The 27,511-nt window shown below is 49.1% G+C and overlaps 1 protein-coding gene across 2 annotated transcripts in view; it reads left to right on the top strand.

The window, feature by feature from the left end:
* Positions 1 to 27,511, top strand: part of LOC135552734 (alpha-actinin-4-like) — a 47,895-nt gene that overhangs the window by 10,362 nt on the left and 10,022 nt on the right. The window contains exons 2-18 of one of the 2 annotated variants that reach the window (XM_064984545.1): positions 12,907 to 13,021; positions 13,391 to 13,510; positions 15,780 to 15,866; positions 16,778 to 16,865; positions 18,337 to 18,415; positions 18,512 to 18,593; positions 20,277 to 20,362; positions 21,349 to 21,441; positions 22,185 to 22,415; positions 22,769 to 22,916; positions 23,323 to 23,473; positions 23,981 to 24,089; positions 24,315 to 24,455; positions 24,847 to 25,029; positions 25,251 to 25,385; positions 25,662 to 25,841; positions 26,378 to 26,524. In XM_064984545.1, the coding sequence (XP_064840617.1) occupies positions 12,907 to 13,021; positions 13,391 to 13,510; positions 15,780 to 15,866; positions 16,778 to 16,865; positions 18,337 to 18,415; positions 18,512 to 18,593; positions 20,277 to 20,362; positions 21,349 to 21,441; positions 22,185 to 22,415; positions 22,769 to 22,916; positions 23,323 to 23,473; positions 23,981 to 24,089; positions 24,315 to 24,455; positions 24,847 to 25,029; positions 25,251 to 25,385; positions 25,662 to 25,841; positions 26,378 to 26,524 (2,175 nt within the window). Of the gene's footprint in view, positions 1 to 12,906; positions 13,022 to 13,390; positions 13,511 to 15,779; positions 15,867 to 16,777; positions 16,866 to 18,336; positions 18,416 to 18,511; positions 18,594 to 18,981; positions 19,068 to 20,276; positions 20,363 to 21,348; positions 21,442 to 22,184; positions 22,416 to 22,768; positions 22,917 to 23,322; positions 23,474 to 23,980; positions 24,090 to 24,314; positions 24,456 to 24,846; positions 25,030 to 25,250; positions 25,386 to 25,661; positions 25,842 to 26,377; positions 26,525 to 27,511 lie in introns of both variants that reach the window. The other variant, XM_064984544.1, reaches the window with a different exon arrangement.

The following is a 27,511-nucleotide window of genomic DNA, read 5'->3' as shown; positions in this document are numbered from 1 at the left end:
ACCATCCTCCCCCATAATCCTCTGTCTTTGACTAAATGGCTCATTGGTAGTCCAGTTAAGTCTCAGTGTTGAGATGTCTGGGACAAGGGCAGGCATCAAGTTCACAGTAACCTGTTAAAAATGTGCTGTCTGTGTGTAGGTGTCAAGCAAACTGCAGACCCACACAATCTTGGCTGCCTGTCCAGCCTTACTGATGGCGGGGGCTGCTGGAGATGTCATGTTGGCCAATGCGGAGGAGGCAGACGTGGTTCTACCAACCGAGCACCCTGTTTGGTTACAGTGAGTCTTGGGATTAAATTTGAAATAACTGGCGCCTGGTTGAGTAAAGTGAGAACTATCGGCTTGAGGAACATCCTGCTCATATTTGACCACAGTTGCCTTGTTTAGAGTGCTTGCGGTTGCTGTATTTGTTCCTCAGCTGTGCTTCACTGTCCTGTACTTCTTGTTTCTCTTTGTAATGGCTTCCTCTTTCAATGGCCAGAAACAAGGTCAACAGTCACTCTGGTTGGACTGCTTCACGCTCTGGTAAGCACCTACAGAGAAGGAGATGCTGTGGCTTAGCCTCTGTACAGTCAGGAAATAACATATTTAAACTGTGTCGTCCATAATGTTACTCAAATAGTGTTTCATGGTAATATAATTTGCTTAAAAAAATCTATTGTAGTTTGAGTGATGGGTGGAACCACACCCTTAAGTTGTGACCCATCCTCCCATCATCGTTTAGCCCACAGTAGGGTAAATCTGCGCATCTGGATGTATTATGTGGAAAGTCTGTCATCATTATGGTGACCAGCCCCATTGATACTGTCATCAATCACCGCTTACTCATAGAGGCTGCAGGAAATGATGACTGATCTGAGCCATATCAAAAGCATCCATCCTGTTGGGTGACTCGCCTCACACTACACATCCTCCCTGTTTGGCAGGATTGGACCTAGATTCCCTCCAACCCAGCACAAACAAACATGCATATCCCTAGAATGAGCCGTGTAATGACATCAGCTTATTTTGTGATTGGCTGAACTGCTGCGTTGTTATTAAAGGTCAAAGGGTGGATAAAGAGCTTCTGGAAAGTAAATAAATGTATTTTGGGGTGGCTGAAGTCTAATGTGTAACTCGATCAAAGGTCTTGCATTACAATCGCAAATTCACTCAAGGCCATTTCTCATTTCAAGCCGTGGTCTAGGTAAATTTTGATACTCTGATTGTATATAATTGACGTAAATACAGTTTCATGACTACTAACATACAGAATAATAAAAGCAAGTGAAGAATCAGACCATGATTTATAGTCTATCAGAATGTCTGGGCCGTAGACAATGGTCTGGATGTGCCCCCATAGAGGTCAGTCTGCACGCCTCCATTGTGTGGGATTCAATGGTTGTGTTTCCAGGCGTTGGCCTCGAACTGGGAGGAGACTGAAAGGGATCCTTATCTCATGTTTGCCATTTTAAGAATCTGGTGAAGGCACAATCCTTAAGCGCTCCCCTCTGCAGAGGAGTGGGGGTGGAGGGTTTGGGACGGAAGGAAAACCCTTTAATTGAATTTTCCATTTATTTCCGTACCTCCTGCCATGCATTCTACATTTACTATGTGAACCTTGCCACAGTATCTCCATCTGATGTGATTTATTTGGGTTATGTACCCAATGTATTTAATAAGTGTCCATGTCATAGTGGAATGTGAGTTGGGGTAGAGGTTTAAAAGGGGAAAGGCCCAGTCCTCCCCTAAGCCAACTGCCAAAAGGATGAGGCCCGAGCTCGCTATTTAGTCTGCAGCCTCTTATCTCCTTTCCGTACGGGCTGGGTTTGTTTACATTTGGCATATACTCTGAAAGTGATCCTTGAGCGGCTATGAAAGCATTTCCTTGACAAAGACGTCGGCTCACAATAATCGAGATGATCATTTTGTCTTTGGGCATGAAATAGCTGTAAACTTCATCTGAGCCATTGGAATTTGAGGATGTCATGATCTGAAAAGACCATTTGAGGACTTGGACCAACTTGTCACTACCTAATTTATACTAGAGGTGTGGCTCTTGGTCAGGAAAAGTCACGGGTAACAAGGGACACCACTAGACTGCTAGATGTTGACATGGGCTGGTCTATTGACAAAGCTCAGAATGTGGGGGATTTAACCACTTGACTGTAGTTCCTTAAGATGTACACTTTACTTGCTATTATAGCACATATGTTCCAACCCATAAAACCGTAAAATACTTTAAAATACCCTTGTTGCTGTACCTCATGAACAAACATGACTGTCCCCATCTTATCTTGAAGTGATCTCAGCTATTTACGGCACATTTTAGATGCACCAACATAGCGTGATACTCTAAGGTTGACTTCATTTCCTGTGGTTTAGTTTCCTGGTTTTTACATTGTTAACTGTGGTGGTGTTACACTGATGGATCACTATCATTCCTAATGATTCATCTCAATCTTCTTCCTGGATGGATGTAGACTAAAGGATGGACGTCACCCCCCCCCCCCCCCCCCTCGTTTTCCTGTCCTGTGGCTCGTTAAACAGGAAGTTGATTTGCGGGCTGCCGATTTTAGTCGGTGTTTGTGAACGGGTGGTGTGAGGCGTTGCAGTGAGATTTCATACTGACTCAGGGTGACTAAGGCTGCTTACTCCAGTGGCTGCAAGGGCTGTGGAGCCTAAAGTTCTATTTACTAAGTCATCGACACGGTCTCTTAAATATCCAATGTAGACGTTTTTTTAAAACTATTATCAAATTATTTTTGGGTAACAATTAAAGCTACTATATGTAACTTTTTGGGCGACCTGACCAAATTCACATAGAAATGTGAGCTATAGATATTCCATTCTCATTGAAAGCAAGTCTAAGAAGTGGTAGGTCTGTTCTGTGTGCTATTTCTTAAGTTTTGTTTTGGAGTTTATATCATTTCGGTTTTGTACACCAGCTGAAAATAAACCAATTAAATTTATGGAAAATATATTTCACAGCTGTTTTAGATTGTACAATTATTCTCTAGACAATGGCTGCTTGTTTTGTCACAAACTAAAATTAGGCAAACCATTTTAGCAACCAGGAACTTGCAGAGACTTCTGCATAGTGCATCTTTATGTACCTTACTGTGATTGTTTCCAGTTAAAATAGTTTTTTTTTTTAAACAAGCAAAATAGCTAATTAGTTAATAGCAATTTCTCAAGCAATAATTCTGCTCGGACGTCTGGGAGTGGTCTGGGCAGGGAGGGGAAAACTAGCTGGTATTGGCAGAGAGGTTGGGAACTTTCTCACCTGGTGATTTTCACCGGGCAGGCAAAAACTCCATCCCACTAAAACAGGCTGAAATGTCAGGCGGCCTTTTCAAACAGCTCTTACACTAAAAGGGCAGTATCACATTTTTCACAGTATTATTCCAACCTCAGTGTGGAAATGTATATTAAACACATGAAAATCACATTTTTGACAGCACTGGGACTTTAAAATTAGCTTAAACACGTTTAATGAAATCAATAATTTGCTAGTAACAGATGACATTCATTCTGTCGATCTCTGAAACTCACTTAGATAATACTTTTGCTAGTGGTAGCAATACAGAAATGTTTATCACTGATGAAGGATTTTGAGGCTGATTCCTTGACCTGTCAATGTTTTGAATTTGCTGTTTTATACTCTTGTGAATTCAATTGTTTTTACTAGATTACTTGTAGTTTTTCATGTTGTCGGTCTGTAATTTTTTTTGTAATGACTTGGTGCTGCCTATCTTGGCCAGGGCGCTCTTGAAAAAGAGATTTTAATCTCAATGAGCCCGTCCTGGTTAAATAAAGGTTAAATAAAAAATGAAATGCCAAAGGGGGAGGTGTGGCCTTTTTTATATTCAGAACCACATTCCTGTAAAGCTTAAAGAATCTCATGTTAAACACTGTTGATGTAATATGGCGACAGGTTCATCACTTCACCTAAAGCCCATTCTGGTGTGAGCTGTTTATAGATCACCAAGTGCAAGCAGTCACTATCTGGATAATGTGTGAAATGCTTGATAATGTATGTGATATCAACAGAGGTATATTTTCTGGGTGTTTTAAATATTTACTGGCTGTAACCTGAACCAGGTTGCAGGCACTGGTTATCTGTCAACCTACCAGGGTAGTTACAATCAGCACAGGAATTAAATCATCATGTATTGATCACATCATTACTATTGCTGCAGAAATTTGCCAAATCCATCGGATGTAGTTATCACATTATATTAGCCATATCTAGGAAGACCAAAGTTCCAAAGGCTGCGCCTATTAGTGTACAGAAGGTCATACATAAAGTTTTGTAGTGATTCCTATGTTGTTCATGTAAAGAATATTAGTTAGTCCGTGGTGTGAAATGAAGAGCAACCAGACGCTGCACTTGACACATTTCTGAAATTGCTTATGTCTGATTCTAATTAGCATGCATCCATTAAAGAAATGACTGTAAAACAGTTAAATCCCTGTGGATTGATGAGGAATTGAAAAATTATATGGTTGAGGGATGAGGCAAAGATAAACAAAGATTGATAGTAAAAAGCTTTGGAGCACCTTAAATGACATTTTGGGCAAAAAGGCAAACTCCGCTTCATCGTTAATTGAATCCAATGGCTCGTTCATCGCAACACCCACTGATCTTGGTAATTACTTTAATCATTTTTTTCATTGGCATGATCTGTAAATTTAGGCATGAAATTTAGGCATGCCAGCAACAAACACTGACACTACACAGCCAAGTATCTCTGATCAAATTATGAAAGATAAGCATTGTAATTTTGAATTTTGTAAAGTGAGTGTGGAAGAGGTGAAAAATAGTTTATCAACAAGACCACCGGGGTCTGACGACTTGGGTGGAAAATGACTGAGGATAAAGCGGATGATATTGCCACTCCTATTTGCCATATCTTCAATTTAAGCCTACTAGAAAGTGTGTGCCCCCTGACACAAGTTAGGGACAAATCATTCACTAAACCTCAACTAAATATTGTAATGACTAATATGGAAATTGAGCAAGTTGAACTAAACTGCTTGGAGTAACCCTGGATTGTTAACTGTCATGGTCAAAACATATTGATACAACAGTGGCTAAAATGAGAAGTCTGTCCTCCATAAAGTGCTGCTCTGCCTTATTAACAACACTATCAACAAGGCAGATCCTACAGGCTGTAGTTTTGTCGCACCTGGACTACTGTTCGGTCTTGTGGTCAGGTGCCACAAAGAGGGACTTAGGAAAATTGCAATTGGCTCAGAACAGGGCAGCACGGCTGGTCCTTGGATGTATACAGAGAGATAACAATAATATGCATGTCAATCTCTCCTGGCTCAAAGTGGAGGAGAGATTGGCTTCATCACTACTTGTATTAATGAGAGATATTGACTACTGGCACACAGCTCGGACACCCATGCAGACCCCACAATACATGCCACCAGAGGTCTCTTCACAATCCAGAACAGATTATGGCAGGCACACAGTACTACATAGAGCCATGACTTCATGGAACTCTATTCCACATCAGGTAACTGATGCAAGCAGTACAATTTGATTTTTTTAAAACTGATAAAAATACAGTTTATGGAACAGCCGGGACTGTGAAGCAACACACAGATTTTGTGTTGTAGATATGTGGTAGTAGAGTAGGGGCCTGAGGGCACACACTTAATGTGTTGAAAATATGTTAATGTAATGTTTTTAAAATATATAACTGCCTTAATGTTGCAGGAAGAGTAGTTGCTGTCTTGGCAGACTAAATACAAAATATGCCCCCCCCATGGCCCCCTCCGGCCTCACTGTTCCTTCTGCGTTTTTGCCCAAAATGCCATGACCCAAACCAGCCGCCTCTCAGAAGTTTGCTCTCAATAGACATAGTTGGCATTCCTGACATCTCTATCGTTCTAATTAAGATGACGGTCATTCCTTCGACAGCCCTCCTGGCTCTCGTCACCAACCCTCCCTCTCTCTCTCCCTTTTCCCCCTCACTCTCTCATCCCTCCCCTCCCCTGATTTGAAGGGGGTCTATACTGGACCGCAGATGAAAGGAACGGTGCACATATTTGGAGATTCCCTCTCAGGTCACTGCCACAGCTTCTCATTAAACACTCTTTTATCCGCTCACTGAGCAGGGAGTGGGAGGCTAGGGTGGGCGGCCATATTGCCTGTGTCAGCTGAGCTGCCTGTGGCCTACATACTTTACCCAGCCATGTCCCATGCTGCTGCTGAATGGATGCTGCTCGGCCGTTTCACCTCACTGTGACTGCTTTCTGGTGCCTCTTTTAATGTCATCCTTTATAAGGTAACTGAGAGATTCTCATAGGACTGCCTGCTCGGCCCTACTAAATCCTAGGCCAGTAGCTAGAATTACAGCATGTACGTCAAATGTGTGTGTCCATGGTCAGATAAATTTGTCTAATTTGTTCTGTGTATTGAGCATCGGAGCTGCAGCTGTTTAAGACTTGAGTATTGACACAACGTATAGGCTAATTGGCAGTTGTTGACATTAAGCAACAGACTGTGCTCAGAGCACTACTATTGACACACTACAGTCCACATTTGCACAACAGTGTGTCCTGAGTGTTGACATGTTGGTCTGTAGGATGTGTGGCCCTATCCTGCTCTACTTCTGTAGCTGTCCCTCTCCTCCCAGTCTGTCTCATCCCCCGGGTCTTGGCTGGTAACAGAATCTGGCCCAAGGCAGGTCACTGAAAGGGTTAACAGCACAGTAGAGCCCCCTTGCTCGGTGCAACCCACCCTGGACTCGCACAAAGACAGGAAGCCACATAAATAAATCAACAAATAAACACTGCTTCCCCCTGCTGGAATTTCCTACGGTGTGTGAAAAGTCAAACAATTTGCCCCCAGGATTTTACTCTCTCTCTCTGTTCTACCCCCCCCCCCCTCCCCTCCCCCCCTGCTGTAACTACACAGAGCTGCAGCACTAATACTTCTAGGTCACTACTTCTCTTTAACCAGAGCTTCCTCTAGTTGAGTCTGACCTGGGGACAACTCTCCTGCCCACCACCGCTGTGCAACACTGTGTCCCACTCCCAAGTCTCTAGTTCCAAAGTGTGCAGTTGTTATAACGTCCCTTCACGGATTTGAAAGAATTTGAGGAATCTCCCACCAGCCCATGCCTCCACCAATCCGACGCTTTTATTTTTGTGGGCTGTAGTGAACATCAGGAGGAGGGAGTGATTTTAATGGGACACATTCTGAGACTCTTCCCTACTAGAGGTGTACCCTACACCCATCACATAACATGAGGTGCAGGCCATGTGTGGGTCACTGTCATGCTGCAGGGCTTTGACATTCATGTTACGTCGTACCTTCATTCAGCATGCTCACACCTCAACCAAATCGTGTTCCCGCTTTTCCTTCTCCTCGTCATCTCTGTTTTTCTGGGCGACCATAAGAGAGCCCACTAGAGATGTCAGGATAAGCTCTCATTTATCAAACTGTTTGTCAGCTTCTGTTTACAGCAGTTTGCCCTAATGGTCACTTCTACTGGCAAACTGAAACAACACTTTCTCACTGGATGTGAATCTGTACTCCGATGACTTCCTCTTTTTAGTGTTGGCTTGTCAGCACACGAAGAGAGGGAGGTTTGTGTGTGCTGTTTTTTTTTAATGATCACCTGTCCAGACCTGACAGGGTAATGAGAGCAGAGTGACTTCAACACCAGGGCATACTCTTTAAAGGCTTCTGTAATAGATGGCCCGTCCCAGGGAGGGATCCAGTCATAGGGAACAGCCCAGGGCTTCTGTAATACAGGGGTAGGATCAGGGAGGGATCCAGTCATAGGGAACAGCCCAGGGCTTCTGTAATACAGGGGTAGGATCAGGGAGGGATCCAGTCATAGGGAACAGCCCAGGGCTTCTGTAATACAGGGGTAGGATCAGGGAGGGATCCAGTCATAGGGAACAGCCCAGGGCTTCTGTAATACAGGGGTAGGATCAGGGAGGGATCCAGTCATAGGGAACAGCCCAGGGCTTCTGTAATACAGGGGTAGGATCAGGGAGGGATCCAGTCATAGGGAACAGCCCAGGGCTTCTGTAATACAGGGGTAGGATCAGGGAGGGATCCAGTCATAGGGAACAGCCCAGGGCTTCTGTAATACAGGGGTAGGATCAGGGAGAGAGCCAGCCATAGGGAACAGCCCAGGGATATACTACTCCACCATTAACTATCTCTAACAGAAAGTCTCTGGGAAATGGTTGAGGATGAGTGCTCACTACTTATGGTAGCTGGCTAGATTATTACCATGCGTGAGTTTGGACTGGAGACCGGAGCTATGTACATGGTCTGTAGGGCCTTCAGCAATTAAAACATGCTGGCCATCAAAGAATCCAATTCCCTCAAGGTTGCCTTTTGTGTTGCCGTATTGAGTCATTGATAAAAGGTGGGCAACATGGAAGACCAAGGTGGAGTGGTGCTTCGCTGTCTATGGTAGAACTGACCTTGAGAGAATTCTGATATTGTACAAACAGCTGTTTATGCATTCAGCTGGAGTGCGGCTCTGATATTGTACAAACAGCTGTTTATGCATTCAGCTGGCGTGCGGCTCTCTCTCTCTCTCGCTCTCGCTCTCTGGCGTGTGTTACACGCCAGGCTGAACACTGGGGGAAACACTGGGGGAAAATGAACCCTGCCAGTGCTTTTGCATTTTAGTGCACCCTAACCCCCACTACCTCACACCAGTCCTGTGTGCCCTATGGATGTGCTGATGCATTGCATGGTTTTCTAGCTATGTATCGTGCGTGTGTGCCCTAAAGGTGAGAGGTGGTGTTATAGAGCAGCAGGGTGTGTTTGTGCCTCTCTCCTATAAGCTGCCACAGGGGGTAGGTGAGAGTCAGCACTGTACAGCCTTCCCAGATTACATAGCCAGCCAGCTCCCCCAGTGTGTGTCATGTTAAGTTCTGTTGGGGTACTAGGTGGGTTCGTTCTATAAGGAATGTGTCTAAAATGAAACCTGGGCCCGTATTGATAGTGCCTCAAATCAGGATAGCTGATCCAGTTTATTTTAGATCATAATGAATCTGATTAGAAAGACTGGGGGGACCTGATCCTAGATCAGCACTCCTGCGTTGCTTTATGAATACGGGCCCTGGTCATTCTTCCATACATGATTTGATCCGAATGGCCAGCCAGCCGTCGAAGTGGTGTTGGATAATCAAGCTTCCTCCTGCTCCAAGTGTGTTTGTGTGCTCTTGTCAGGAAAATGCTATTACTCCTAATAGTCATCTAGTGAAATAGTCTGGCTGGTGGGCAGGCACAATGAGCTACCTGTTCCAGTGTGTTTGAACAGAGCGGCTATTATGCGACTACTGACTGAGACGATGGGCACCACACAGACCTCTAATGCGTCGGCCACTAGGCAGACCGAGCTAATTGAGCCGTAGCCTAAGGTGGCCTTGTGTGGGCCAAGGTGTTGACGACTGATTCCCATTGCCTGCCTGCTACCTTCCACCCCCCCCCCCCCCCCTGTACTCAGTCACAGGTGAGCGACACACACCTCTGCTGTCGCCTCTCACGAAATCCTCGCAGGAGCTCCATAATAGCACACAGCCCCCTCCACACCTCATACAGGAGCAGTTATAATGATGACAATAACTTTATAATCAGTAGCGTGGGAGCTTCCTCCCTGTTAATTGGTTTCCTCACCTCTGTGACTATTGAGAGCACACACTCACTGTACCCACCACCAGTCCATGTCCCTGACTGGGCCTGTAAGCCGTTGTCCCTTAGGCCTTAATGATTTTAGGGCACACACACATGGTTGGGGCGTAGCTACTAGCTGACACTCCCAGAGCTAAGCTGGCCCTGCTGCATGTTGCTGCCTGCCTTGTTTTCTGACTGGGAGACGGCGTGTTACTGACTGGGAGACAGCGTGTACATGTATGTAGTTACAGAACGAGCACAATATGGTGAGAGAGTGAGCTCATCAGTGAGTGATTGGGTAGGCTGTCATTCCATTACAGCAGTGGGCGGGTCATCACATCATGGAGTCATGCGGAATGCACAGCGTTTGTGCAATAGCATTGTGTTGCGAGCCCTATGTCATTCTTTCTAGGTGCAGCCAGCCACACCCTTACCCGTTTTAGTGTGTCACAAAAGCAGGTGTTTGATTAGGGTGCTGTGTGCGTCGTCAGGGATAGTGTGTGTCAGAAGGAAGGAATGGGTGTGTAGGTTGTCGGTTCTTGCGTCTCCCTTGCATTCCTGCTCGGGGAGTGCTGCTGGTCGGTTGGCAGGCAGAGACCGGAGTTGTTTGTCTCCTTGTTGTCTAAAACCTGGGCTATCCATCTACATGACCCTTAAGTTAACCCTTGTTAGGCCGAAGGTGACCTTTTTTTCTGTCGTCAAATTGAGCAGAACACAGCGGAACTCTTGAGTTATAACTCTGAGTTGATCCTCATTAGTCAAGCGTGGACATACCGGTAGCTTTGGAAAGAAAAACGCATGGCTTTTATCTCCAGATTGTGAGACATTGTCTCAAGGTTTCCTCCTGGCTGTTGCCCTGTGTCTGTGATCAATTTTAGTTGAGGTCATTGGTTGTAGACTGAGAGAGCAGAGATCCCTGTAATCCACTTGACCTGTTTTACTAGGATCTGTGGCAATGATCCTGCTCTCCCCTCATGGACACTCAACCAACATGTACCTGGCCATAGAAGGGCAAACTATTTGCTCACTACGGAAATTGATTCAACGTTTGAGCAACGCTGAGGTGTGAAATGCCACCGCTAATTCTAACAGGTCTGCCTTGTCCAATCCCTTCCTGACTTAGAGATGTCACACAGCGACACAGGTGGGCATCATGCCTGTTAGGGATATGGCGCCGGAGCCTTGGCGCTTCCTATTAGGGTTAGTAGTAACCTAGTGGTGTCGGGTTAGTAGTAACCTAGTGGTGTCGCTGAACACTTACCACAACAAGGAAGTAGAATACAATAGATATTTTCAGCTGGTGGTTTTGTATCATATAGGCTATTGGTGTCTAGCTAGAGTAATTAGAATGTGACCTGGTTTACTCTGTCTATGTTCAAGTTAGTTTGTTGTGTTGGTAATTATCTGTGCATGTTAATGCTGCTGTGCTGCGCCACATCCCTGCTCTGTTACAGAGGCCGATGGCGAGCTACACCGGGAGCATTGTTTACAGGGGATGTTTGTTTGTGTGTCAGCCCTCCCCTCCTGCCCCTCCACTGTCCCCGTGGGTCCCGGTCTCGCTCAGGCAGGGGCCGGAGGGCATGGAGGGTGCTGAAGGGACTCAATATATACATGCTGCTCAATGGGCCCTTTGTGTGGCAGCCCAGTGGAATGGGGAGAGTGGCAGGCCCAGGCCCAGCACCCTGTCATAATGTTGTCATACTTCAACACATATCGTAACACCCTGCCATGCCTAACCTAGGGGGAGGTAGGGGAGACTGATCCCAACTCGGGGTTGTGAAATGGGGTGATACGGGGAGACGGTGAAACAAAGTTATTGGGGGGTGGCGGCAAAGGGCAAAGTGGTGTGTTAAAATGGTAGCTCGTAGGTTGAATGGAGCAATGTTGGGTCTCGTTGACTCTGGACAAGGAGAGAGGTGTACGAGGGTTTGTGTCCCCCTCCTCTACTGTTTCACCCACTCAGGAATCACTGTGTTTTATTGGTGTTGGTGTGGATTACAGAAGCTTTGTTCCAGTCGACTACAACCCACAGAGTTAAGAACTGCAAGTGCTCCTCTTATAATGCCCTTTCTGACGGATAAGAATAACCCAGTCAGGAAGGAACACTATTTAGCTCACATTTCAGACGCTAGTTTCCTTCTGAGGGATTTTTTTTCTTTTTTAAAGTAAGACCAGGAGTTTGGGGAGAACATTTTTAACCCTCCACTAATGAATAGTGTGTGCAACAACTTCAAAATAAGCAGATTCAAAACACATGTTTTCCAATTACTGTCACTAGAAAGAAAGTGCCTCGTGAGCTAATGTTGGTGGGATAAAACGCAAAAAAAAATGTTTTGCGTTGGTGCTGGCCTAGTTGTTAATAATGTGTACAGTTAGCCCGGTCCCATATCTGTTTTGTGCTATCATGTCAACTACTTGTCATGCGAGCCCTTTTTAAAGAATGTGTCACTGAGCACAGAAACATGTTTGGCATGACGGTGAGGGACTAGGAGTTAACGTGATGGTACAAGTGGATATGTGACCAGGGTAGCGTCCACTGCAGTATATCAACCTTACAGCTCACTCACTTACCTCATGAAGCACTCTGGTAAATACTGACTGTTAGTTGAATTAAAGAGATCAGGGCCTATATTCACAAAGAGGCTTGGAGTAGGAGTGCTGAATTGGGATAAGTTTTGCCATTTTAAATCCTAATGTATAAGATTTTATGGCCCGGGGGAGACCTTATCCTTCAATAAGCACTTATTCAGAATTACGTCAACCAATCATAGCGCACTTCCTGTCACCTGTAACCTACTGTCTGTGTGCCCTGAGGAACTGCAGCTCCCCTCTTCCTGTTTTCTGTTTGTTCCTTTGTCTGTTTTTTACATTTGATTTAACCCTTATTTTACTAAGTAAGTGTACAGCAGCAACCTGGGAAATGGTTACAGAGAAGGGGGGCAATTGCAAGCTGGGGATGACTGGGCCAATTGCAAGCTGGGGATGACTGGGCCAATTGCAAGCTGGGGATGACTGGGCCAATTGCAAGCTGGGGATAAGTGCCATGGGATCTTTAGTGACCACAGAGTCAGGACACTCGTTTAACATTCCATCTGAAAGACAGCGCCTTACGCAGGGCAATGTCCCCAATCACTGCCCCGGGGCATTGGGATTTATTTTTTTGACCAGAGGAAAGAGTGCCTCCCACTGGTGCCTCCTATTGGATACACCAATCTGTGACCTCGCTTCCGCCCACTCTGACCTCACTTCCTGTCTCTCTCCAGACGTTCACGGCCTGGTGCAACTCTCACCTGAGGAAAGCAGGCACGCAGATCGAGAACATCGAGGAGGACTTCAGGGATGGCCTCAAACTCATGCTCCTGCTGGAGGTCATCTCAGGTGAGCCAGCCCATTGACTAGATCATCATGAAACATGCAGAGCGCTTCTACCACGCTAATCTACTTTACTGCACTCAGCACCAATCTACTGTGGCAGAAAGTGTGGTGCCAGAAAAGGACTCTAACGCATTAGTGTCCCCTGTTCTTTTGATACCTTTCAACTAAGTAGTCTGGTCGTAGGCCATGGTTCTGGCCCTGTAGAGGATGCTGTCTGTTTTGACTGAAGGTTGATACTGTGACTTTAAAATGAGCTGTGCCTGTCTGTTCTGCTGAGACCGTGGAAAGGGCTGTTTTCGTCACTCTCTGGACTCACTGCATTTTGTTTGCCTGTGTGTGTGTGTGTGTGTGTGTGTATATGTTCATCCACAGGGGAACGGTTACCTAAGCCCGAGAGAGGCAAGATGAGGGTCCACAAGATCAACAACGTTAACAAAGCGCTGGACTACATCGCAGGCAAAGGAGTTAAGCTTGTGTCCATTGGCGCGGAGGGTCAGTTTACCTACCACACAAGCACTCTATATATACACACACACACACACACACACACAGAACATTGACAAACAACTCCAAAGCTCACAGAATCCTGCCAAGTACATCTCCCACTCGGGAGCGAAGTCATTTGGCTGGAGAGGAAGGGAGCTCCAGAGGAGAGGGAGCAAGAGGCCCTTCACAAGGCCAGTAAATCAGCCCGAGAGTGCACGTCCGACTCTGTCGCCGTGACAATGACCTTTCTGCTCCAGCTATCTTGACAAATGGCCCTGCCAGCCTCCACCTCTCATTCCTACTGCATGATACACACGGCCTAGTTGTCAGAGGTTCAGCTTAGCCCCCACCACCCTGACCAGCAGCCCACCACTCTACACTGCCAAAGGTCACCTGCTGGAAGCATCCTGACCCCAGAGAGTGGCGGACAGAGATGGAGAGACAAGGACAAATGGCAAAAGAGAGACCGAGGCAGGCTCGGAGGGAGGGAGAGAGACCGAGGCAGGCTCGGAGGGAGGGAGGGAGAGAGACCGAGGCAGGCTCGGAGGGAGGGAGGGAGAGAGACCGAGGCAGGCTCGGAGGGAGGGAGGGAGAGAGACCGAGGCAGGCTCGGAGGGAGGGAGGGAGAGAGACCGAGGCAGGCTCGGAGGGAGGGAGGGAGAGAGACCGAGGCAGGCTCGGAGGGAGGGAGGGAGAGAGACCGAGGCAGGCTCGGAGGGAGGGAGGGAGAGAGACCGAGGCAGGCTCGGAGGGAGGGAGGGAGAGAGAGACCGAGGCAGGCTCGGAGGGAGGGAGGGAGAGAGACCGAGGCAGGCTCGGAGGGAGGGAGGGAGAGAGACCGAGGCAGGCTCGGAGGGAGGGAGGGAGAGAGACCGAGGCAGGCTCGGAGGGAGGGAGGGAGAGAGACCGAGGCAGGCTCGGAGGGAGGGAGGGAGAGAGACCGAGGCAGGCTCGGAGGGAGGGAGGGAGAGAGACCGAGGCAGGCTCGGAGGGAGGGAGGGAGAGAGACCGAGGCAGGCTCGGAGGGAGGGAGGGAGAGAGACCGAGGCAGGCTCGGAGGGAGGGAGGGAGAGAGACCGAGGCAGGCTCGGAGGGAGGGAGGGAGAGAGACCGAGGCAGGCTCGGAGGGAGGGAGGGAGAGAGACCGAGGGAGGGAGGGAGAGAGACCGAGGGAGGGAGGGAGAGAGACCGAGGGAGGGAGGGAGAGAGACGGAGGGAGGGAGGGAGAGAGACGGAGGGAGGGAGGGAGAGAGACGGAGGGAGGGAGGGAGAGAGACTGAGGGAGGGAGGGAGAGAGACTGAGGGAGGGAGGGAGAGAGACGGAGGGAGGGAGAGAGACGGAGGGAGAGAGACGGAGGGAGGGAGGGAGAGAGACGGAGGGAGGGAGGGAGAGAGACGGAGGGAGGGAGGGAGAGAGACCGAGGGAGGGAGGGAGAGAGACCGAGGGGGGAGGGAGAGAGACCGAGGGAGGGAGGGAGGGAGAGAGACCGAGGGAGGGAGGGAGGGAGAGAGACCGAGGGAGGGAGGGAGGGAGGGAGGGAGAGAGACCGAGGGAGGGAGGGAGGGAGGGAGGGAGGGAGAGAGACCGAGGGAGGGAGGGAGGGAGGGAGAGAGACCGAGGGAGGGAGGGAGGGAGGGAGAGAGACCGAGGGAGGGAGGGAGGGAGAGAGACCGAGGGAGGGAGGGAGGGAGAGAGACCGAGGGAGGCTCGGAGGGAGGGAGGGAGAGAGACCGAGGGAGGGAGGGAGAGAGACCGAGGCAGGCTCGGAGGGAGGGAGGGAGGGAGGGAGAGAGACCGAGGCAGGCTCGGAGGGAGGGAGGGAGGGAGAGAGACCGAGGCAGGCTCGGAGGGAGGGAGGGAGGGAGGGAGAGAGACCGAGGCAGGCTCGGAGGGAGGGAGGGAGAGAGAGAGACCGAGGCAGGCTCGGAGGGAGGGAGGGAGAGAGACAAACACACTGACTCCATGATGAAGCGTTGGAGGTTCACAGGGGACAGACACAACCATTGTCTCTTACCTGTTCAAAGCTGCTGTAACACCTTGGGACTTTGCTTAAATGCATTATTCATGCTGTACCCAGCCCATCACTGTGCATATTTGTATTTGCACTATTCATATTTTAAGCCTACAAATATATGTAGAACTTGTCCCAGATCTGTTTGCACTATTCTGACAAGAAGTTGATGTGATGTCACAAACAGATCTGGGACCAGGCTAATGCATAAGAGTTGATATTTATTGTATTTCTGAATGATTATCTTGTCTCCCCTCCTTTAGAAATTGTGGATGGCAACGCTAAGATGACCCTGGGCATGATCTGGACAATCATCCTCCGTTTCGCCATCCAGGACATCTCTGTGGAAGGTCAGTCTCTCTCGCTCTCCCCGTTAGGCCTCATCAATAGGCAGCTAGGATTTTAATCAGCCCTAATGTTGCTTTAGAAAACACTTTGCTTTATGTTCTTCCTGTTCTCTTTTAAATCAGAAACTCATCTGGAAATGTTATGACTGGTTTTAAAGAATGTTCTTTGAACCTGGGGGATGACACTGTCCTTAAATCACCCCTCATTCATTAGATCCGTGCTGCTCCATGTTCTTATGCCAGGAACAGAGCAGGCATTTCCCTCTTCCTCCACACACACACACACACACACACACACACACACTCCTATTCAAAACACAGCTGTGCTGAGGGGATTCCACCGGGAAGTGGAGTGGAAGCAACTGGGCCTCTCAGATGCAATGCATCTCCCCTGCTCTGAACTGTTCTGCTGAGACCACAGGAGGTTGAGTGAGCCGAGCCAAGTGAATACAAGTCTGGCCTACATGCCTGTTCTGCTCTCACTGGTTCTTGACGAAGACCGACAATGGCAGGAGAGATCGTTAACCCCCGGCTCCACGGCCCACTCTGACCGGGAGAGAAGTTAAACACGTTAGCTATCTATACTTCACTCTCAAACAGGGTGGAAGATAGGTCTAGGCTGCGTCTGCCTCTGAAATGGCAACTTATTCCAAGAGGGCTCTTGTCAAAAATAGTGCACTCTATAGGGAATAGGGTGCCATTTTGGACATAGCATAGACCCTTCAAATTCTAATCTGGACCTCGAAGACAGTTCCACTGCTTTTTTCCCCCTCTTCCCCTCTAAGCAGGGACTGATTTTTAAACCTGGGACACCAGGTGGGTGCAATTTAATGATCAGGGAACAACCGGCAGTACATCACACTCCGGAGCTCCTGCTGTAGACGGGTATCTAACTCTCCTTCTCCCCTTTCCAGAGACCTCTGCCAAGGAGGGCCTGCTCTTGTGGTGCCAGAGGAAGACCGCGCCCTACAAAAACGTCAACGTGCAGAACTTCCACATCAGGTAGCAGCGCGCGCACACCCACACCACACACACACACAAACCTCGACAAGAGCTAGACGTCATTCCTGACGACAGAACCTGACACCGGAACAGGTTACAGTATTTCTCTAGACATTCTTGTTTGACCTCTATAAAATTCCACAGTAGTGAAGCCTGTTCAAACATTGCGTTACCCACACACTCCAGCAAACTCCACCAGTCCTTCTAGAAAGGCTGCCCTCTGCTGGTGAAACTGTAACGGTTTTGACTTGAGGTTATTATTTATAGGGGGGCCAGGTAGGTTGTGCCGACCAGAGAAAACATTGGTTTCTCCTTTTCGTTTGGGAGGGAATGAGTCCCATCTGGTCCGTCAAGTCTACACCAATACAAAGGACTGGATGGAAATAAACTTTTCATAAACCCTTAAAACATTGGAAAGAACTTCAAAAACAACTATTGTTTTGCGTGGGTTGTATTACTAACATAAATGATTACATACACGTATCATAGTATACACCACTGAGTTCTGGTTCCTCCAGAAATGTCCTGTACCTCGGGCCTAAAAAGAGTCCAGCCCGGTAAAGGAGTTCAGGGAACTCAAGTGACCTTTGTCACGCAATGTTTGTCCGTTCATTCAAGTGTAGCGTAAACCCAGTATTAATCATACAATCAATATAACAATTATTTTACCACAGAACTTTAAAGCATATCAACTCTTACTAAGTCCTCAACTACAACTAACTACATAAATCATCACCGTATACATGACATCAAAACAAATGAAATACCGTATACAAAAAGGTTGTAGTCAGACAATCCCATCAGCCAACAGATCTCCAGCGGAGAAAGGCCACGAAGAACGGAGAGGTATAGTCCACGGACGCCAAGAGTGGATCCGATCCTGAGTAAACTCTTATTAGGCAACAAAACACACGTTTAACGGCAACAAAACAAACGGAATAGAGAAGCTTCAGGACCACAAGGGTTGAACACATCCTCATTCACATCTCCATCACAACCCCACTTTTGCACAGCTGATGCTGGCTATTTAATTGTGAATTAAAGGGAAAGCGCCCTATTGGAAGGAGCACTATTTAATTGGGAATTAAAGGGGAAGCGCCCTATTGGAAGGAGCACTATTTAATTGGGAATTAAAGGGGAAGCGCCCTATTGGAAGGAGCACTATTTAATTGGGAATTGAAGGGGAAGCACTGAGACAGTTCAGAGAAATTCAGGGCCGTCACAAAGTGTAGGAGAGACGTTAGAAGTGTGTGCACAAGGGAAGGGGGGGTACCTTGTCAGTTGTCCAACTGAATGTATTCAACTGAAATGTCTTCCGCAATGAACCCAACCCCTCTGAATCAGAGAGGTGCGAGGGGCAGCCTTAATCGACATCCACGTCTTCGGTGCCCGGGGAACAGTGCATGACCTATGTATGTGCTTTGTAGAACCGTCTTCCTGATCTCTCTCGCTCTCTCATATATATTGCCAGCTGGAAGGATGGCCTTGCCTTCAACGCTCTGATCCACAGACACAGACCAGAGCTCATTGACTACGACAAGCTAAGGAAGGTGAGTGGGTCAGCACATACTCCCGTCAGCACATCTCTCTTTGAGTGCATGCCCCTTCTGTGGCTTGTTTTTCTCACCTTCTAATTGGTTACTCAGGATGACCCCTTGACCAACCTGAACAATGCCTTTGAGGTGGCTGAGAAGTACCTGGACATCCCCAAGATGATGGACGCTGAAGGTATGCACAGGGCACAGTTGTGTGTGTGTGTGTGGCGTGTTTCTGCATGCTCATATCGTGTTCATTCATCTGACTGCTCTTCCATCCCAAGACTCCAGTGTGCAGGTGGATGTGTTGTGACATCACGGCTGCTGTGGTCATCCTTACACACAGACCGTTAGCCTCAGCCCCCCTCCCCTCCTACCCCTCTCTCCCTCCATCTCTCTCACCGTTCTTTTCTGTTGGATCGTCCATCCCCCATTTTCCCTTGTCTGTGTGTTCGCAATTCTATCCTCCAGTTTGTATACCTGTTGTAAAGTGTTTGTCTGTCCGCCTGTGTCTCCCTCTACGTGTGTAACTATCTCTGTCTCCGTCTGCCCGTATGTGTGTAACTGTGGTTTCCCTACAGACATTGTGAACACTGCCCGTCCGGATGAGAAAGCCATAATGACCTATGTGTCCAGTTTCTACCATGCCTTCTCTGGAGCCCAGAAGGTACCCCATTATCCCACCCCCACCTTACCCCTGCTCCGATACTAACCCTAACACCCCCCCCCCCCCCGGTCCTGTCCTCCACATCTACCCCCACCCTCTGCTCCTCTCCTCTCCAGCATGGCTTTCTCCCGCAGCATTGGTGTCGGCCTCATGGGAAACTGGTTTGGGACCCTCCTTTAACTCAGACACAACACACACGCTGTCTTGAAGCATCTGAATCGTCCTGTCCTGCTGGTAATAACAGGGCCCTCTTGCTCCTGTGTACTGGCCTGTCTGTGTATAGTGATTGAGTTGGAGTGCATCAGGCCTCAGGGGCCCTTGGTAGTTAAACGGATGATTTTAAATGAGGCACTGAGCCCTGGGTCAGATGGTATCTGAGCAGAGAGGAGACAAGTCAGAGGGACTTTGAGAAATCTACATAGATGTTTTCTCTGTTTGTGTTTTCACCCTCTAGCTCTCTCTGTCTGCTGTTTTCATCCTCTGTCCCCCCCCCCCACCTCTTTTCCCTCTCCTTTTTACCCTTCTCTCTCCTCTCCCTGTAGACTGAGAACAGGAAGCCTGCTGACGGGCATGTTTTTCGACGGCGCTTTAATGAGTTTTTTTTTTATTCATTAAGAAGTTGTTTATGGTCTCCAATCTCAGGAGAGGTGCATGTGCAGAACTGTTTGCCACAGTCCCACTGTTGCCTAGACTACAGAACACCACAGTAAGCTGCTAGTGGGCCGGGTTACATACGGCCATTTGAACAATCATTGTTCATTATGGAGAACAGCCGTTAATGGTGAAACAGTATGGACACTGGTTAGACTAGTGTCCCCTTCTCTTTAGTTTTGGGACCAGGAGGGCCTTTTCTGTTATTACCAGCTTGACGGTTGAAATATTATAGTGTGTGTGTGTTGAGTGAAGAGGTGTGTCCCAACCTCTGCATCGTGGCCCCGGCGGTCTCCTCCTCTCTCCCGAGGTGGACACGCCCGCTCTCTCTCCTGGTTACCATGGTAACCCCCCAGTGCATCATTGGAGGCTCCAGAGTGGGGGGGGGGCAGCGGCAGTGGAGTCCGGGGTCTACTCCCCTTACTACAACCCCCCTCATCTCACCCCCCCCCCCCCCCACCTCGCTGTGTGGCGGGACCCTCTTGCTTTGGGTAGCTTTGCTTCACCACCTCTCTCTCTCTCTCTCTCTCCGCTCACTGCCTGGCCGTGGTTGTGTAGACATCGTGGGCACACTGAGGCCCGACGAGAAGGCCATCATGACCTATGTCTCCTGCTTCTATCACGCCTTCTCTGGTGCCCAGAAGGTGAGCACCGCCACTACGCCACCTTTAACCCCTGACCTCTGTGACACCAGCCGGGGCAATGTCATACTGGCCAAGGACACTCACTGACGCTTTGGGCTCACAGTACACCTCTATGGAACAACAAACACACACTCTTCCCTGCTCTAGAACTGCCCTGTTTCAACTCTGCCCCCATAGACTGGTCGTTAGCAGTGTTTCTCATAGCTACAGGTAAGGCATGACATTTCATAACTGATATGTTAGAGTATAATCTAAAGTGGGATGAAATAAGCTTCCACTGATCTGTGGGAAGCACTGTTAACGACGGTTCAAATGTCCGCCTATTAACACTACAACTGTTTCAATGTGTATAATGTGTTTTTCTGAGATTACTCCGTAGTGTGTTAAGTTCCAAGGGCATAATACAGTTTCTTACTGTTTCTTTATTTCAGTGGTTTAAGTTTAAGTCCCTAAACACACCAGCTGACGTGGACAAAAGCGGTACAGAACCAGACTGAATGCTCTCATTGTATAGGAGAAGCATGTAGCTTTCTGAGGCACAGAGTGTGGAGTTGGCACACAGAGTCCGTGGAACTAACCATTGTCAGCTGTAGCATGTTGCATTAGCCTGTACCCTTACTACTGTACAGCCATCCAACGGGTTTGTGTGTGTGTGTGTGTGCACGGTGTTGAAATAATCTGTGAATTCAAGTCACGGCTAGTGTGTGGTTTTTGCGTTCACACTCAGTTTACTATGTTGTTCATAGCTAAAAACTAGAAATGACACTCCGTCCAGTTGGACATGAAACTAACTCGAGTTGAGTAATGCCGGCACACAGTACTTGGTACTTTCAGCTTCCACTGCAGTTGTCCGTTGTCTTTGACTGGTAGGCAGCTGATCTGAATTGTAAAGAATGTGCCCAAGCCCCACACGTTGGTGCACGTGCTCCTAATCCATAACAAGCAACCTGTGTATTGGCTCTGCTGACGACTTTCATCCGTGATAGGCTGAGACTGCAGCCAATAGGATCTGCAAGGTGCTGGCTGTCAACCAGGAGAATGAGCACCTGATGGAGGACTATGAGAAGCTGGCCAGTGACGTGAGTAGTACACGTGTCTGTCTGTACCTCCCTCCCTCCTCACCACACGTCTGTCTGTCTCTGTACCTCCCTCCCTCCTCACCACACGTCTGTCTGTCTCTGTACCTCCCTCCCTCCTCACCACACGTCTGTCTGTCTCTGTACCTCCCTCCCTCCTCACCACACGTCTGTCTGTCTCTGTACCTCCCTCCCTCCTCACCACACGTCTGTCTGTCTCTGTACCTCCCTCCCTCCTCACCACACGTCTGTCTGTCTGTCTCTGTACCTCCCTCCCTCCTCACCACACATCTGTCTGTCTGTCTCTGTACCTCCCTCCCTCCTCACCACACGTCTGTCTGTCTGTCTCTGTACCTCCCTCCCTCCTCACCACACGTCTGTCTGTCTGTCTCTGTACCTCCCTCCCTCCTCACCACACGTCTGTCTGTCTGTCTCTGTACCTCCCTCCCTCCTCACCACACGTCTGTCTGTCTGTCTCTGTACCTCCCTCCCTCCTCACCACACGTCTGTCTCTGTACCTCCCTCCCTCCTCACCACACGTCTGTCTCTGTACCTCCCTCCCCCCTCACCACACGTCTGTCTGTCTCTGTACCTCCCTCCCTCCTCACCACATTGGCCATTTCTCCACTAAACTTCCCTTCTACCTTTACAGTTGTATTCATCTCGCACAAACATCTGCCCTCCTTTCTCTCACACTTGTCTCTCGTGTCATTTGTGTCACTCTATCCCCCTTTCCTCTGCCCTAGCTGTTGGACTGGATCCGCCGGACCATCCCGTGGCTGGAGAACCGGGCTCCAGAGAAGACCATGGCCGAGATGCAGCAGAAGCTGGAGGACTTCCGGGGCTACCGCCGCGTCCACAAGCCCCCCAAGGTGCAGGAGAAGTGTCAGCTGGAGATCAACTTCAACACCCTGCAGACCAAGCTGAGGCTGAGCAACAGGCCCGCCTTCATGCCCTCTGAAGGGCGTATGGTGTCGGTGAGTGGGACTGGGTGGGCGCATGGACACTCTCTCTCTCGCAGTATTAGAGACATTTAGAAGCAGTTGTACCAATGATGCCATCCATATCTATTGGACAATTCACCGGGCCATCCTAACGCTCTCCTGTATTATTCCATTCTTATTTAGATCGTAGTGGTTCACGTTGTTGTCCCACAATGGGAAATTGGTTTGTGATTAGTTTAAAAAGACATGACCACATGACTTATTACAGCAGCATACGTATCGCCAAATGCATCTCCATATAAATTGCGCCGGAGGGAATAATGCTGGTATACAGTGTAGTGCTCTTTCTGCTGTATGGTGGGTCAGTTTCCTCTCCCTGGCTGCAGGACATCAACGGGTCGTGGCACAACCTGGAGGGGGCGGAGAAGGGCTACGAGGAGTGGATGCTCAACGAGATCCGTCGCCTGGAGAGGCTGGACCACCTGGCTGAGAAGTTCCGTCAGAAAGCCACCATCCACGAGTCCTGGACTGATGGTGTGGAGACTTTAGTTATTGTACAGACAACACTGATCCCTCACTCTGCCGTAGGGTCGCAAAATTCCAGTCACTTTCCCAAAATTCCCAGGTTTTCCGGGAAATCCTGGCTGAGGGATTCTGGATTTCCTGCTTGTTCCCTCCTCCTTGTTCCCTCCTCCTTGTTCCCTCCTCCTTGGGCTCTTCCAACTGGGATTTATGGAAAACGTTAAGAGTTTGGGGAAAGTTTACCGGAATTTTGCAACCTTACCTAGACCCTTGTTGGTGCCACCGCTCCCTATAGATCCCAAAGTACTAGGTGGAGCTTTTGACCATATTGATAATGAGGACGTAAGGGTTTGAGTGAGTTGATTTGGGTTTGGATATCTTGAAGCTTACTGTCTTTAACCCTTCCCTCCCACCCCAGGTAAGGAGGCCATGCTGACCCAGAAGGACTATGAGACAGCCAGCCTGTCGGAGGTCAAGGCTCTGCTGAGGAAACACGAGGCGTTTGAGTCTGACCTGGCCGCCCACCAGGACCGCGTGGAGCAGATCGCCGCCATCGCACAGGAACTCAAGTGAGTGGGAGAAAAGGAGGGAGGGATGGGAGGAGTTGATGGAGGGAGTAAATTAGATATGCGGGAGTGGAAAAGGATGGGAGATCGTGGGAGGGGACTGATCGTGGGAGGGGACTGATCGTGGGAGGGGACTGATCGTGGGAGGGGACTGATCGTGGGAGGGGACTGATCGGAGGAGGGGACTGATCGGAGGAGGGGACTGAGGGAGGAGGGGACTGAGGGAGGAGGGGACTGAGGGAGGAGGGGACTGAGGGAGGAGGGGACTGAGGGAGGAGGGGACTGAGGGAGGAGGGGACTGAGGGAGGAGGGGACTGAGGGAGGAGGGGACTGAGGGTGGAGGGGAGGAGGGGACTGAGGGTGGATGGGAGGAGGGGACTGAGGGTGGATGGGAGAATGGGAAGGGTTCTGGAGGAAGAGATGAACGGAGAAATAATCCAGAAGAATGACAAGATGGAGATTGTGGTCAGGTTGAGTAATAATTCCACGTGTGTGTTCCCTGTGCCTCAGTGAGCTGGACTACTACGACTCCCCCAGTGTGAACGCCCGCTGTCAGAAGATCTGTGAGCAGTGGGATGCCCTGGGGTCTCTCACCCAGAGCCGCAGGGAGTCTCTGGAGGTACGCCGGCCACCTTTCACACAGTCCCATCTAGTCATACTCTACAGGTCATAACAAGTGCACGTTTACACTGTAAAAAATGGGTAGACGCACACAACCAAGCACACACACACGCAGACTTTCTGCCAGGGTTCCCTTCCCCCACTTCTGTGTCTCATGGTGAACCCCTGTCACATAGATGCTAGTGTTCCCAGCAGGCACCTGACCCCAGTCTCCCCCCCACAGAGGACAGAAAAGCAGCTGGAGTCCATTGACGAGCTGTACCTGGAGTACGCCAAGAGGGCGGCACCCTTCAACAACTGGATGGAGGGGGCCATGGAGGACCTGCAGGACATGTTCATCGTTCACAACATCGAAGAGATCCAGGTAAGACTTGGGGACACCGTCACCAACCGTTTACTGCTTTACGTCCCCAGAGGGTCTCCACTACCACAATGTATCATCATGACCTGTGCTGTTAACAGTAGGTTGTCAATAAAGTTGTCATTTAGTCTCATACTGGGTAACGAACATTTAGCAATGCTACCGTACCCGTAGACTGCCAGTCATAGCTCTAGCGCTACTTAGCATTGGCTCGTGAAGCTACCGGTAACTTCCTTCACACTGCGCGCATGGTATCCATGAGTTCATTTGGCTGATGTGGGTATGCGGGTATGTGATACCGTGCTGATCTCTCTCTTAATCTGTCCTTTCACTTTGTCCTTCACCTCGTTTCCCGTCCTTCTCCTCGTTTTTCTCCTCCTCCTCTCTCTTACAGGGCCTAATCACAGCCCATGAGCAGTTCAAGTCCACCCTCCCAGAGGCCAACAAGGAGCGGGAGGCCATCCAGGCCATTCAGGCGGAGGTGCAGAAGATTGCCCAGTACAACGGCATCAAGCTGAGCGGGGGCAACCCCTACACCACCATCACACCCAAGACTATCGACAACAAGTGGGACAAGGTGTGTACCTGTGGCTGTATGTTCATATATGCTTTGCGACGTGTGCAATTACTGCTTTTGCCGGTTTGAATTCAATCCATATATTATTTATGTCTGTTCCCATGTGCTCGTTAATACCTAAAACAGGCCCCTGAGTGAGCCTCAGCCTTGTGGCATTGCTTCTACAGTGGGAATGAGTGTCTGCTGTGCTGACTGGCGCCCCCATGTGGTGTGTTTTGTAGGTGGAACAGCTGGTTCCCCAGCGTGACCAGGCCCTGCAGGAGGAGCTGTCCAAGCAGCAGTCCAATGACCACCTGCGCCGCAAGTTTGCCACCCAGGCCAACATTGTCGGGCCCTGGATACAGACCAAAATGGAGGTACAGCAAAGAAACCCAGACCGACTTGTACTACATAAGATTGATCCAGCCCTCTTAGTGCCATGTGTTCTGTTGGCGCTGTGCCTCCTGGGTCGTGTTCATTAAGGCATTCAACAGAAAATGTTTTGTAAACGGGGAAGAAAATTGAGCGTCCAGGTTGACCCTACCTGTTTCAGCTTGTTTTTTTCGTTTGGTGCAGAGTGAATACATGCCATTTCTGGCCTTTTTGGGATCTGGTCCTTGTGTGTGTGTGTGTGTGTGTGTGTGTGTGTGTAGGAGATTGGGCGGATATCCATTGAGATGAATGGAACTCTGGAGGACCAGCTGGTGAACCTGAGAGAGTATGAGCAGAGCATCATAGAGTACAAGCCCAACATCGACCAGCTGGAGGGAGACCATCAGCTCATCCAGGAGGCTCTCATCTTCGACAACAAATACACCGCCTACACCATGGAGGTAGCTACACACAACACTGACTTTTCCCTGCACCCTGGGCAGCCCAAATGGCCCCATATTCCCTTTATAGTGCACTACTTTTGCTCCAGGCCTGGCAATAAGTAGTGCACTGTGTAGGGAATAGGGGGCTATTTGGGCTGCCACCCTGCTCTCGACTATCTGTTGGTTCTATGTGGATAATAGGTCACTATGTTTCGCCATCCTTTTTTTTTTCTCTTCAGATTTTCATTGTCTGTTTTTATTTTTATATTTTCTTTGACCAGGCGGGGCAGTTGAGAACCAGTTGTTATTTAAAATGAAAGCCTGGCGGTTTCTGCTGTCCTCCCTCTTTTAGAGTTGTTTGTCCGTTCGTCTCTGTTCTACATATTACGTTTCTATCTCTCCTCCTTACTCAATACCGTTTCTTCATGTGGTTAACCTTCAATGTATGTTCTCTCTCTCCGTCTTCTCCACCCTCCCTCTCTCTCCGTCTTCCCCACCCTCCCTCTCTCTCCGTCTTCTCCACCCTCCCTCTCTCTCCCCTTCCTCCATCTCAGCACCTGCGGGTGGGCTGGGAGCAGCTCCTCACCACCATCGCCCGCACCATCAACGAGATCGAGAACCAGATCCTGACCCGTGACGCCAAGGGCATCAGCCAGGAGCAGCTGCATGAGTACCGCACTTCCTTCAACCACTTTGACAAGGTCAGGGGTCAACACCGGGGGTCAACATGGGGGATCAGGCAAGAGGGAACAGGGGGGCATCTTTCTGTAGAAAATAACGTTGTAAAAAATGTCTGTGAGAATGCTGTTATTTCCACCGGCTTTTGCAGTTGAGTGTCTTACTCTAGAAGTGTTTACACTGAACTCCTGTATGTGTCGAGTCTTAAGTCCCCCCTCTTATTTCAGAAGGGAAACTCAGGTGGGACTAAGAAATGGACTAGACTTGTGAGGACGAACCTATTCCTTATTTGTTGACATTCACAGGTGGAACTAGTAGTGTTTCACCCTGGGTTGGAGGTGGCTGGGGCTGTGTGGAGCGGAGTGCCCTGAGATAGGGGGGGGGGGGGGGTAACCCCGAGTTCACTTCACCCATCCCACAACAGCGTACCTCATCACTTCACCTCACTGTCTTTGTGCATGCTGTGTTTGGATCAACATCAAGACAGAGTTTGTCCCAAATAACACCCTATTGCCTATATAGAGAACTGCTATTGACCAGCTCCCATATGGCTCTGGTCAAATGTAGTGCACTATATAGGGCAGGGGTATTCAACTATCACCCTATGAGGTCCGGAGCCTGCTGGTTTTCTGTTCTACACACGCCTGGTGTCCCAGGTCTAAAGCAGTCCCTGTTTAGAGGAACAGTGTGGCGAAAGAGCCGTGGAACTTTGAGGTCCAGAGTTGAATTTGAGGGTTATAAGGAATAGGGTGCCATTTGGGACGAAGCTGTCCTGTCAGTAGCACTGTGGTGATCTTTGAGGACTTGTCATTCCCATAAAGAGCTATAGGGGACACTGTTTAAACAGCACTGGTGTGCCTGTCTGTCTAGTATCACGGATGTGTTTCCCTGTAGGCTGTTGTCATTGTTTAACATCCGTTTGTTTGTCTGTCTGTCCATCATCATCATCATCACCCTCGTTTTGCCTGCCGTGTCGCCATCACCTGACCACTCCCACCTGGCATCCCTGT

Source organism: Oncorhynchus masou, chromosome 13 (assembly GCF_036934945.1).
Source record: "Oncorhynchus masou masou isolate Uvic2021 chromosome 13, UVic_Omas_1.1, whole genome shotgun sequence".
Lineage (NCBI taxonomy): Eukaryota > Metazoa > Chordata > Actinopteri > Salmoniformes > Salmonidae > Oncorhynchus > Oncorhynchus masou.
This window is presented reverse-complemented; position numbering and strand designations above follow the sequence as displayed.